Source organism: Solea solea, chromosome 4 (assembly GCF_958295425.1).
Source record: "Solea solea chromosome 4, fSolSol10.1, whole genome shotgun sequence".
Classification (NCBI taxonomy): domain Eukaryota; kingdom Metazoa; phylum Chordata; class Actinopteri; order Pleuronectiformes; family Soleidae; genus Solea; species Solea solea.
The window spans coordinates 2,988,075-3,000,079 of NC_081137.1; the positions used below are offsets into that span (position 1 = coordinate 2,988,075).

At 40.6% G+C, this 12,005-nt stretch overlaps 1 protein-coding gene across 6 annotated transcripts in view; it reads right to left on the minus strand.

The window, feature by feature from the left end:
* Positions 1 to 79: 79 nt before the first annotated feature.
* Positions 80 to 12,005, minus strand: part of myo7ab (myosin VIIAb) — a 43,264-nt gene continuing 31,338 nt past the window's right edge. For all 6 annotated transcript variants that reach the window (XM_058628175.1, XM_058628178.1, XM_058628176.1 and 3 more), the window contains 23 exons: positions 11,256 to 11,383; positions 10,379 to 10,505; positions 9,672 to 9,791; positions 9,355 to 9,528; positions 8,704 to 8,931; positions 7,960 to 8,130; positions 7,581 to 7,698; positions 7,365 to 7,491; positions 7,119 to 7,288; positions 6,793 to 6,983; positions 6,575 to 6,699; positions 6,326 to 6,483; positions 5,451 to 5,604; positions 4,278 to 4,433; positions 4,082 to 4,187; positions 3,451 to 3,564; positions 3,170 to 3,257; positions 2,600 to 2,709; positions 2,325 to 2,510; positions 2,128 to 2,244; positions 1,960 to 2,043; positions 1,755 to 1,874; positions 80 to 1,001 (listed from right to left, as the gene is read on the minus strand). In XM_058628175.1, coding sequence (XP_058484158.1) covers positions 909 to 1,001; positions 1,755 to 1,874; positions 1,960 to 2,043; positions 2,128 to 2,244; positions 2,325 to 2,510; positions 2,600 to 2,709; positions 3,170 to 3,257; positions 3,451 to 3,564; positions 4,082 to 4,187; positions 4,278 to 4,433; positions 5,451 to 5,604; positions 6,326 to 6,483; positions 6,575 to 6,699; positions 6,793 to 6,983; positions 7,119 to 7,288; positions 7,365 to 7,491; positions 7,581 to 7,698; positions 7,960 to 8,130; positions 8,704 to 8,931; positions 9,355 to 9,528; positions 9,672 to 9,791; positions 10,379 to 10,505; positions 11,256 to 11,383 — 3,165 coding nt within the window. In that variant the 3' untranslated portion in view covers positions 80 to 908. The remainder of the gene's footprint in view (positions 1,002 to 1,754; positions 1,875 to 1,959; positions 2,044 to 2,127; positions 2,245 to 2,324; positions 2,511 to 2,599; positions 2,710 to 3,169; positions 3,258 to 3,450; positions 3,565 to 4,081; positions 4,188 to 4,277; positions 4,434 to 5,450; positions 5,605 to 6,325; positions 6,484 to 6,574; positions 6,700 to 6,792; positions 6,984 to 7,118; positions 7,289 to 7,364; positions 7,492 to 7,580; positions 7,699 to 7,959; positions 8,131 to 8,703; positions 8,932 to 9,354; positions 9,529 to 9,671; positions 9,792 to 10,378; positions 10,506 to 11,255; positions 11,384 to 12,005) is intronic.

The following is a 12,005-nucleotide window of genomic DNA, read 5'->3' on the forward strand; positions in this document are numbered from 1 at the left end:
TAATCAAAATAGAAATATAAGAGTTGGAATGTGCAGATCTGATCTATAATCTAAGTCTTTTTCTACATTAAAGACCAATTAACTGAGTTTGTTCTTTTGAAAAATGTCATTTATTCACGTCCACAACATCAGGTCACGAGGTCACATGAATGAAACGTCTCTGCTCAGAAAAGCTAACGTGATTATTTATCAGTGCTTAAGAATCAATGCTATCTACACCTTTTACAGTACATGTGTGTGTATATGAAGGAAATGTGATACGAGCAGTTTAATACTGTGGATATAAACGTGTGTGTGTGTGGTGTTTTTGAACTTTTGTGGCACATGCAGCTACGTTAACGTTTTAAGGGTAATTTACCTTAGGTGTATATCGTGAGATTGGATCTAAAACACATTAATTTTAGCATAAATACAGACGCAGCTGAAAGTTAAAGCCTCTTTTCTAAGATTAAAAAGAGACTAATTGTATGACTTTCTTAACTTTTTTTCTTAAGTTGTTTCCTTCTGTCCCTGCTGGCAGCCATGTCATTTAAGCACCTCAAAAAGCCTCAACTATCCCTTTACTGTATAGATTTTCTAGTTTGTATGTTCTAATACTTTAGAGCCTGCATTTGCAAAAAATATATATACTGAGAAGCTGAAAATTTAAAGGTGCAGAGATTAAATTCAGATTTTATAATTTGTGACCGAGTTAGTTTTATATTAATCTTTAAGAAAAAAGCTCAAAATCCAAATTTTCATGCGCTGTTTTGGGGAAAAAGCTAATTTAAAGGCAGTGGGTGAGTTTTAAGACAGGGACAATACATACAAACATTGGCATTAGAGTGTCTTCTAGATAAACCCTCAGTCAGGACACGTGTGTGCAGCACTGATTGACCGTGATCGCTGGGGTTTTTCCAGGTCCGGCTTCATTTGCTGTTGCCGCGAGACGGTCGCTGTTTGCTCATGGTCGTCAGCATCTGGCTGATGTACGAGGTCAGGAGGTCGTCCATTTTGTAGCCCTGAGGGTTCGTAGAGGAAATCAAACATTAAAAAACATAATGTTTATATGAATATAACCATCAGGAATTATGGCACAAGTATTACTCTCTGGAAATATACTTATACTCCAAATCTTTAATATTAAAAAATCACTTTTGTTTGATTTTTAAAACTAAACACATTACTAACCAGCCTTATACCCCATTTAAATCAATTAAGCATTCAATGCATAACAGAGTTCACATTCAAAATTTGTAAAACAAAACGGTAAATATGAACATGAATGATTGTGTTTCTATGCGCACCAAAGTCTATAGAGAAAATCAGTGTTTTTAGCTCACAGGAGGACAGAGGCTGCTGGTCTACTGCTGCCTCGTGTGGTCAGTTTGTGTCACTGACGTAAATCTGAACGATGGATTTCTAACACCAAAGTCATAAAATAACATTTAAACTTGGTCACGGAGGCAGCAGTGGATCAACTACTCCTGTGTGCTGTGATTTTAAAATTGATGGTTTTCTCTATGGGGTTTGGCTCAGGGAGAAAGTGGTTTTCAAAGCTTAGGTTTCTAGCCAGAAAATGAGGTCAACATATTTTTAAGATCTCATGTGTAGACTTTATATTGTTTAATCGTATAAATTAAGTGGCTAAAATCTCTTAAGTGTTGTGTCAGGTCACACTGGTGTAACACTCCTGAACTATCTTACTATTTAAGGACAAACTGGGTCAAATCTGCTCTTTATCTTCTTAACTTCAACTATTATCTTCAGCTCACCAGTGAAGTTTCACACAGCAGTTTGCTTCCTCGGACCAGGTTTCCGATGGTGATGTGGAAATACGTGTGTCCGCTGCTCCAGTTGGAGATCTTTGTGAAGGGGTGAGTGGTGAGAATGTCCTGCAGCAAAGATGATATCAAATAGCAGTTTTAAAACACTTCCTCATGAGCTTAAATGTTGTTTGTTTTTAAATGTTGGACTCACCTTAGACTGGAGATCAATCAGACTCACGCCGTGTTTGTTGATGGCGATCAGCAGCGTTTCGGGATAATTTGGATCAGTTGTTTGCTGACAACAGAAGAAGAGCGCGATTTATAAAAGTTAGTTAAGTAGTTTGTGGAACATTTCACTCATTTGCTGTGACGTCTTTACCTTCACTTCAAAGAAGGCAGAACCAAACGTGGGCCATTTGTAAATGATTCTGAGGAGCGAGAGTTTGGCTTCTTCTTGACTTTTCCCTGAGTGTTTGTTGAACGGAGTCAGGATCGACTGAGAGGAGAAAATGATCATTTTCTAAAAACTCACGTTATTGCGCTGGAAACTTATTTTTACTTAAAACGCTGACTCACCCTCTTCCAGTCGTCGGGGGACATGTGTCTCATCAGGTCCTGCGGGACGAGGTCCTTCAGGATTTTGGGAATGTCGTGAAAGTGTGACTTGTCCTCATCAAACTTGACTCTGTAGATCAGCGCCGCCAGCTGGTAAACCTCGTCCTTGGAGCACTTGTGGTAGCCTCGCAGATACTTGGGCAGCTCCTGCAGAGACGACGCCAACATGTCACGACCGTAACTGTCAAAATATGTCTTTAGAGACATTTCAGAGGACAGTGACGGAAGACGCTGACCTGGTAGTAGTGGAAGATGGAGTCGGCCATGGCGTCTCTTCCTGGCACCGTGTTGGTCCAGAGCTTCTTCATGAAGAACACCTGATACGTCAGTGAAGGCACCGCACCGACTGCACATGGAGACACAGGAAGTGATGTCGCAACAGGATGAACCAATGAGAACAGGCGACAAATGCGAACATTAACCTTTTTATAAAAACCCAGCTTCACAGTTTTGGTAAATTTGATAAATTACCCATATTTTAAACCTTAATTACTGATCAGAGGTTTGTTTTACAGTTTGTTTTTTTCCTCCATCTTACTTTTTAAAATATCAGTTTTTCAAAATAATTTGTTTTATTTAGATGTTTGTTTTCCTATCTTCATGCAAATTGATTGTTTACAGTAATGCTGTCTATAGATGGACTTTTTATAAAGAGCAGAACAGTTTCAGTTTGTAGTGTTTAATCAACTAAAGATTTGATTTATCGTTGTGTTGTTGAAAGTTGTTCAAATATCTTGTCTTTTAAAATGTGTTAAAAATAAAGATGAATCTATTAATGGATGTAAAAGACAAACTAGTTTCTCTACCGTCTTTCACGTGTCTGGCTTTCTTGATCCAGTCGGTCAGATGCCTCACAAAGTCAAAGAAGAAGTCTCCATCAGGAACACTGATCACCTGTAAATCCATCACAAACCAATATTCTGTGGGAAGCAACAACTTGACATGGATTTCAAACAGATTCTACAAATATGCAAGTCACACGTGTCTAAAAACAAATAGAAGTGGACTTAAAATGCGTCATCTCAGTGTCTATTGCAGTAATAATAATAATAATAATAATAATAATAATAATACAGTGTTTCCTCACTTTGTCTGTGATCTTGACAAAAAGACTGAAGCCTTCTGAGGATTTGAGCATCAGACGTCCAGAGATGTTTTGACAAAAGTCTTTGGCTTTGGTGCTCGACTCCACCTCAAACACCTGTGAACACACACACGGGACAAAGTGACGCAGGAGCAGTTGGAGGAAAATGTGGAAAAAAAGGGATACATTTAGACATTTAGAGTTGCAGTCAATGAAAAAACCTAAAAGTTGACAATTTTAGACATAAAATATCAATTCCTTTATGACTTCTTGACCTTGAAGGCTCCTAGAAATCACGGGAGAAATCTGAATAATGGAGGAAATGGTTATTAACATATGTTGCAGACATTTTATTTACTAGTTAATGTGGTTCAGCCCCTCTGTGAAAGTCTTTGCCACTGGTGAGACTCAAACTTTGGCCCAGTTCCTTCAAAAAGTTTGTTTAGATGACAATATAAACAATTGTATTAATAATATAATTAAATGTAGCTAGTTTTCAATATTTACGGACATAAGTCGTCATGTTTTTACATAAACCTGATTAAATATAATTTTTAAGACTTATTTTTAGAGTTCATGCTTATGCCTCACATTTATTGTGTATATTTTATTAGTTGTTAAATGAATGACTGACCTCGTCTGAATCGTCTGGGAAATAAACTTTGTGGAAGATCTGCGTGGTTTTGTGCTGGATGGCCTCCACCTCCACCAGGTGAGGAGGATACTTCCTCGACCCATTTCTGCCACAGATAAAAGGACGGTTTGTAAACGGAGCACAAAGAATAAAGGGAAAAAGGAGGAAAATGACTAAAGTGTGAGTGTGTTTTTACCGTAAGGCCTTCTGCAGACGCTGCATACAGTCTGGAGCCAGTGGATAGTGTTTCTTTGCCTGCAGGAACTTCTGGACGTGAGGCAGCAGGACGTTACTGGGAGGAAACAAACCCGTGCAGAGCCACAGAAGCTCCCAGCCTTTCTCCTCACTGTACCTGCACACACACAAACACCCTAACCTTAACCATCACAATTAAATGCCTAACTCTAACCCTAACCAGGTCTTAATCCTCCTTGATCCAAAAAGTTGTTTTTCTGACAGTTGGTCCACACATAGATTTTACATTATTTGATGCTCAATAATGAGGAAAACATGCAAATGACAAGTTAGAGCAGAATTAACTATTTATTAATTAAAAGGTTACAGATTACTGTTTGAAGTGCACCTGCAGTAAAACTTTATAGTCCAGAGAGTAACATTTAGGAGGGTTTATAGGCTGAAAACGCAGTTTTAACTACTTAAATGTATCATTGGTTGAGATTGTTCTGCTTATAAAAGTTAAAGTGAGGAACATTTTTGAAGTTTAAATGAAAATATTACCCACCAGTATGTTTATTTTGGTGTAAAACCACTTAGCCTTAGAATAAACAGAGGCCTATTTTGCTTGTGCTGCCATGTCCTTAAAGCAGCTTTTTATGCAAACAAAGACAAACTACATCCTTTTGTGATATGTGAGGGCCACCGTAGTTTCCTTATGTAGCCAGGAAATGGAGCGTGAAAAGATCCATGTATTACAATCTGCAGTCTCAGCAGTGGATGTCACTCATTGGTTTCACGGTTTAAAAAGACAATTTTAAGGACATTTTCATTAATAATGTTTAAGAAAAAAAAACCCAAATACACTGATTTGGTGTCCTTGTATTTTTGGCTAAAGTGTCCAATTGTATGCACATCCGATTTTGCTGCCAATGCACATGAATTTGTAAATTAAAAAAGAAGACATGGACAAGTTATTGACATTATTTTTGGTGTGTGTGTGTGTGTGTGTGTGTGTGTGTGTGTGTGTGTGTGTGTGTGTGTGTGTGTGTGTGTGTGTGTGTGTGTGTGTGTGTGTGTGTGTGTGTGTGTGTGTGTGTGTGTGTGTGTGTGTGTGTGTGTGTGTGTGTGTGTGTGTGTGTGTGTGTGTGTGTGTGTGTGTGTGTGTGTGTGTGTGTGTGTGTTCCAGACTCACTTGATGTGATTGTCGGTCAGCTGTTTGAGGATCTGACAGAAGATCTCGTCTTTGAGCGGCTCGGCCTTCAGTGCACCTTCAAAGATCTGGTCAGTGAGCTCGTTGACAAACCGCACTCTCTTGGACGGGTAGTCGCCCGTGTACTTCATCACAGGTACACGAGGAGTTAAAGACACGAACTTCACTTCATCAACAAAACAAACCGAGGTTGTTAGGTTTTAGAGAACTTGCAAGCAGCTCGGAGTGTGTGTCCTAGAGAGACGCCACTGATTTATGTCAGAGTCATTCTAAATGATTAAAAAATAAGGATTCAATATTTCCAGCACATTTAGTCATAAAAAAGTCAGTGTATTTGACCGAGTTTGTGAGACAAATTTATGCAATTTGACTTTGCAGTTAGTGTGCCGTTAACACTAAATAGCTCAAACCTTTGTAAACGTAGACCTGGAAGCTTCATGTGAATAAGATGTGTGCAACTAAAGGGGAAGTTCATGTTGCCAGTAGGTGGCACAATGACCACGTGGACAGAAGCCTCGGTAACTCGCATGTCGATCAAAGGAAGATGAGGACGGCGTCTGTCTGGACGGAAACCTGCTGCGTGGCTTGTGGGAACACGTAATGTAGAAATGTGTGGTTTTTTTTAAATCAAATCGCTCTAAAACTCGGTCTGATCGCAATTTCCCTGATGTGCACACCGAGTTTGGTGACCTTCAAATATTAACATCAGGTGGAAATGGTTAAGAACTGACGATTGTGGGAGAGAAAATAATTTGGAACAGGAAATATGGTTGTTTTAAGGAAGAATTCCCAAACTATTGTAGTTAATATGGTTTTAACAGTGAATAGACTGAGTTTCACACTCCAGTGAAGGATATCTGTGAAGGCCAGACAGGCCTCCTGGGAGAGCTCCTCATGTGCCAGCACCTTCTTCAGCAGAGGCTGTTTGATAGGCTCCCTGCTGCAGCTCCACACGCGCTCCTTCCCTCGGCTTTTGGAGATCATCACTCTGCTCAGGGTGCTTTTCGGAGGAGGCCTGGACACACGCAGGACGGGTGAGTGGAAGTAACAACACGCTTAAACATCAAAAAAGTAGGATATTACACATAAAGTCAAGAAAAAACCACCTGAAGTAGTCGTAGGAGAATTCCTCCAGTGTGTAGGCCTTCGGTTTCTCCTCTTTTTCACAAAGGTTAATGTGGGACAATGTGATTGATTCTCGCCTCTGATCAGGAGTCATGATCACTAAAGCCTGAGATGGAGAGTGAAAAGGAAAAAAAACAGTGAAAAGGAGACGGAGGACTTGTGAAAGGGAAGAATTCATCAATAATCCACTTCCACTCACCACGATGTCACACTGAGGTCTGGTGATCGTGGGCAGCACGTAGACGCAGTCGGCAGGAAAGTCTCCTCTCTGTTTGGTCCTGTCGTTGATGCCGTGAGCCCAACCCGAGTTCATCACGTGTTCTCCGTCGTGCTCGTCCAGGATGATGAGGTCTCCTTTGGAGAAACTCAGGAACGTGGACTCCACCCCCACTGCCACATCAACAACACATAAACATGACTGTGGAGTTCTGTCATCCAGGTCAACTGGACTGAAGAAACTTAGCTATCTATTGATGATACATGTAAGACACTAATGTAGGTCTTCAAACACAAGACGCCACTTACCAGGGTTGGGACAGTCCAGAAGTCCCACCACATACTTGGACCTCTTCCTCAGACCCTCGAGGAAGGTGACCACCAGATCACGGATGTCCTCCGCGTTGTTGGAGGTGAACGTGTACTCGTCTCCTTTCACGGTGGCCAAGGTGAAACTCTGGCCCTGGAGTTTACCACCTCTGCACGAAGAAAACGGACTGTAATCTCGTCAAACTGGGACACATTTCATTGTGACACAGCGTGACGTGGTCTCACCTGCTGCTGGACACAGCAGTGATCTCTGGGAAAGACAGCTCCAGAAGAACCTGCTCCTGCTCGTCCACAAAGTAAACGCCGGTCCAGTTCACCGCCACGATCACATCGTTCTTGGGCAGACTGGGTCCTGTGAGGAGACGCGAGCGTGTCATTTCCACTGCGGACACACACACACACACACACACACGATGCAGACGCAGAAACTGTGTTCCGTACCTGAGAATTTAAAGGCCTCGTAGAAGCGCGAGAAGAGTAAAGGCCACTTCAAACGAGCGAAATCCACCACGTCCTCCTTCACCGTCTGTGTGCTCACCCTCCTCTTCATGTTTAATCCCTGCACAATCAATCATTTAATCATCAATGTCTATTGAAACGGCCCTTTTACAAAACGCCAAAAAAGTAAGATTTCAATCTAAGAGCAAAAGGAAGATGTATTAAAGCCACTCTTAATAAATAAATATGTACTAAGTTTAAATGTAAAAAGTGCGAGGTTCAGAGATAGAGTCTAAATCAGGGGTTTAAGTTTAAGAGTAATAAAACAAATAAAAGAAGAAGCGAACAAAGTATGTGTGTTCCTGACTCGTGTGACCGTTACCTTTTTGTGGGCGTTGACGATGAGCTGAGTCCACTTCTCTGGAGTCTTCATTAATGTGATTTCTCTGTCGGGGATGTAGGACGGGATGAGGCCGAGCAGACGATCCTGGAGGACCTCGGAGCCGAAATCCACGTAATACTGCTGAGAGGCCAGTTCTGCCAAGTCCTCCTCCTGAGGAGAGGAGACACAGAGCGGAGACAGACGAGACACAGAGACGAGACACGGACAGGAGACAGAGGAGACACGGATAGGAGACACGATCAGAAGGAAACCAGTGTCTCAAATATTAACAGATTAACTGGGGTTTTTTTTTCCTGGCTCTTTCATGGAAACTAGAGATAATCATAAAAATAAGAATATATTTTCAAAACAATGTCACAAAGTACAAACAAAGCTGTACAAGAGCCATCAAAGCCATTAGAATAACACAATTAAAACAATAAAACCAAATTAAATGTAATAACAATAGTACATTTTCAATAATTTTCTTCAAAATCAGTTCCTCCTCAGGTCAAAGTCAACATTTCCTCATAGTATTCCTGATATTTTATGCTGTACTTATTGTATGAGAGGCCAAAAACATGTTTATGACTAAAATCTAAGCAGTTATTCTGTGAAACCAAGTGAAGATTTCCACCACATTTTTAGGAATTTTCTTGAAATGAAGAGAGAGTAAAGAGAGTCCAAGTGAGACAATTCCCTCATTAAAATGTTTGCCATTCACAAGAGGACAAGGACACTCACCCTCTCACAGCGATACTCCCCGAACTTCACGCCTCGAACGATCTGCTGGTAAATGAGGTTTGTGGAGACCTGGTCCTCGGCCGGGCTGTGCCAGGGGGTGAAGATCTCCTTCCTGAAGAACAGCCTCCAGGGGGCGTTCCTCTCCTGGGCGCCCTGCTCCTTGGCGTACTGCTCACACTGGGACACGGCGTCCATGACATGGTCACTCCCATTGCCCAAAGAAGACACCTGACACAAGACGTAGAATTATTATGTCATTAAAGTGACAGTTCAGGTTTTTAGAAGTGTGAAAACACTCGCCTCATAAATTATAATATCCTAAGTATATGTTTAACAACTTGACATTAGATGACCTTTAGTTTGCGTCTCACCTCCCTGCACCAAAGTCCATAGAGAAAATCTCTGATTTTACATCATGGATGTCAGGAGTTTGTTTGTTGTTAGTTAAATTAGTTATTTTTGTGACTTCTGTTCAGATTTACTGCAGTGACAAAAACTGTAGTAGAACAATAACTCTGGTGCTCCAGTGACCTAAAAATGCGGATTTTCTCTCTGGGCTTTGGCGTGGAGAGACACAAACCAGTTTCCTGTCAGAAAAAGGAAACCTGACCGATCCTTTGAGCCCATACTCTCACGAAGCGTCTACTTCACCTTGTCAAACAGGGCGATGTAGAGCGAGAAGCCAAAGCGATCCCGCAGGTGGATCTTGTCGGCCAGTGCGTTGCAGAGCTCGCTGGCTGTGGTGGCCGAGTCTGCCAGCAGCGTCTTGGTGGTTCCGTCCATAAACGTAACTGGCAGCATGATGGGCTTCTTTGATTTAGTGGCCTGGGAGCAAAAATAAGAAAATATTGAAGTTAAAATTGAAACCTTGTCCCCAATCACAAGTTCCAACCCAACCAAAAAACAACAATATAATGAATTAAACTGGATGAGAGTCAAAATAGGGTGATTTTTAAGACATTTAATACCTGCAGTTCCAGCCATGACGGCGGCTGAGTCCGCGTACGATTCACAAACGTCCGCCTCAACCTTTCCTCGCAATATGGAGCGTAACCAGGGGGGCCGTTGATCAAGAAAGCCCGTAAATACTGAGGGGAAAGAAGAGTAGAAAAAAGAGTTTAGATTTAATATCTATATTTAAAGTATTAGCAACTGAAATCAGTTTCAACTTCACTGTCTTATGTAATCAATGTTAAAGTAGTGAAGAAAGTTTAAATGTCTTTAAATGTGTTGAGTTTACAATCACATAAGATAAAGAAAGGCAGAAACAGGACTTTCTTGGTATTGTTTTCTTGAAAAAAACATTCAAATAACTGTAATTATTGTTTATACCAGATCCTTTGATAACTCTAATGATTTGTGTGTCTTTTGTTGATACAACCACAGACAAGAGAAGGAGAAAAGTCATTAACGAGTGTTTTTAGAAATCATTTGAGCGTAAACTGACGTCCTTGTTCCGTTCAACGTCAGCTGATGTGTCCAAATGACACTTATTCTTGTTGTATGTTCAGTGAATTTGACGCTTTGTGGAACACAAATTGCCCTCAATTATTGGATCGATGAAGTGCAAACAATGGAAAAAAGTAGATGCGTGAAGAAAGAGTATCAGAAAAGTAAACGTGGTCTCACAGGTGAGCCTTGTTTTTGTGGTTTTCGACACGTGAATGTTTCTTACTTTGACAAACTTCTCAGACGGAGCGAAGCAGCCGACGCAGAGCGACAGCAGGATCCATCCTCGGGCGTGGCTGCTCTTGGACGGGTTCTGACTGAGCTGTTTGCAGATCTGACAGTAGATTTCATCTCTGCGGCAGAGAAACCACACAGCAGAATAAAGAAAGCATCATTTCACAATAAGAGCAAAGCATAAAAAAAGGATTTATCAAGAAAAGTCTGACTTGTATTGAAGCATAAATCTGTCGAGCGGTCGAAATGTAAAGTCTTTTCATTTATCCGGTTCATATCTGTGATTAATTAAAAATCTAGTTTTATCTTCTCAACATCTAGCAATTGATATACAACCCAAACATCCAATATAATTACAATGTAAGAATGTGGAGATTAAAGAAATCAGAAGAATCATAGCAAATATCAACCAGACTCAAAGAAAATGACATTCTGTCAAACTGTGCTTTGTTTATGCAAATGTGCCAAAATGAATCTCCAATGTTTAAACAAAAAAATACAACATAAAGTAGTCATTTATGTGGGTCGCCAAATATTTAATAAATAAATGAAGAAACAAATATTACTATTCAATTTTACTCTTTTGTAAATGTCTGGTTAATTATCGTGTTCAAACTCACATCCAGTAAATGAAAAACGCGGTTAAAACCTTATATAAAACTCTCGTATCTTCCATTTCTTTTGTGTTAAGAATTGTAACTTGTGCCTGAAACTGTGCTGCTGTGACAGGAACGTGTTCCAGTTATATAGTGAATAAGTTACATCTCTGTATTCATCCATCCATCTAGTTTATGAAGACATTAAAGCTGTGACAGCTGCTGCTGCTGCTGCTGCTGCTGCTGCTGCTGCTGCTGCTGCTCTGTGCTCACCTGAGGGCCGGTCGTAAGATGCCGTTGCCGATGATGAAGTGAAGTTTCTCCAGGTTGGACGTGGGTCTGTCCTCCAGCATGCTGTTCCCCTGAAGACTGTAGTCTCCGTCTGTCAACCTCCTGGTGACCTGACACACACACACACACACACACATCAAAAGTGAGCAGAAAGAAAAAGAAAAAGAAAAACAGAAACCAGTTGTTTGGCCTCAGTCAAGACTATTTTAATGTTTAAAGGGACACAAACTCTATTTCTGAGGCCACCATGACCTTGACCTTTGACCACCAAAGTGTAAGTGGTTAATCCTTAAGTCCATGTGAACATGTGTGTCAATTTTGAAGGATTTCCTTCAGATATTCTGGAGATGTCGTACTCACAAGAACAAAAACTTAGTCTATCTGAATTTCTCTGCTCATTTAGAAGCTTCTCATCTTCTGCTGAGATATTAAACATCTACGTCTGTAATTATGAGAACTAAGAGTAAAGAGCTACTGTTGTATCTACAGTGCCCCAGCAAAGTATTCACAGCGCTTCACGTTTTCAACATTTTGTGCTGTTCCAGCCTTATTCCAAAATAGATTAAATTCATTTTTTTCCTCAAAATTCCACACACCCCATAATGACAACGTGAAAAACGTTTATTTGACATTTTTGCAAATGTAATAAAAATAAAAAAACCTGATCTACAGATAATTCCTTTGGTTTGTGCTCTGACATGCACTGCCAACTGTGGGATAGACAGGTGTGTG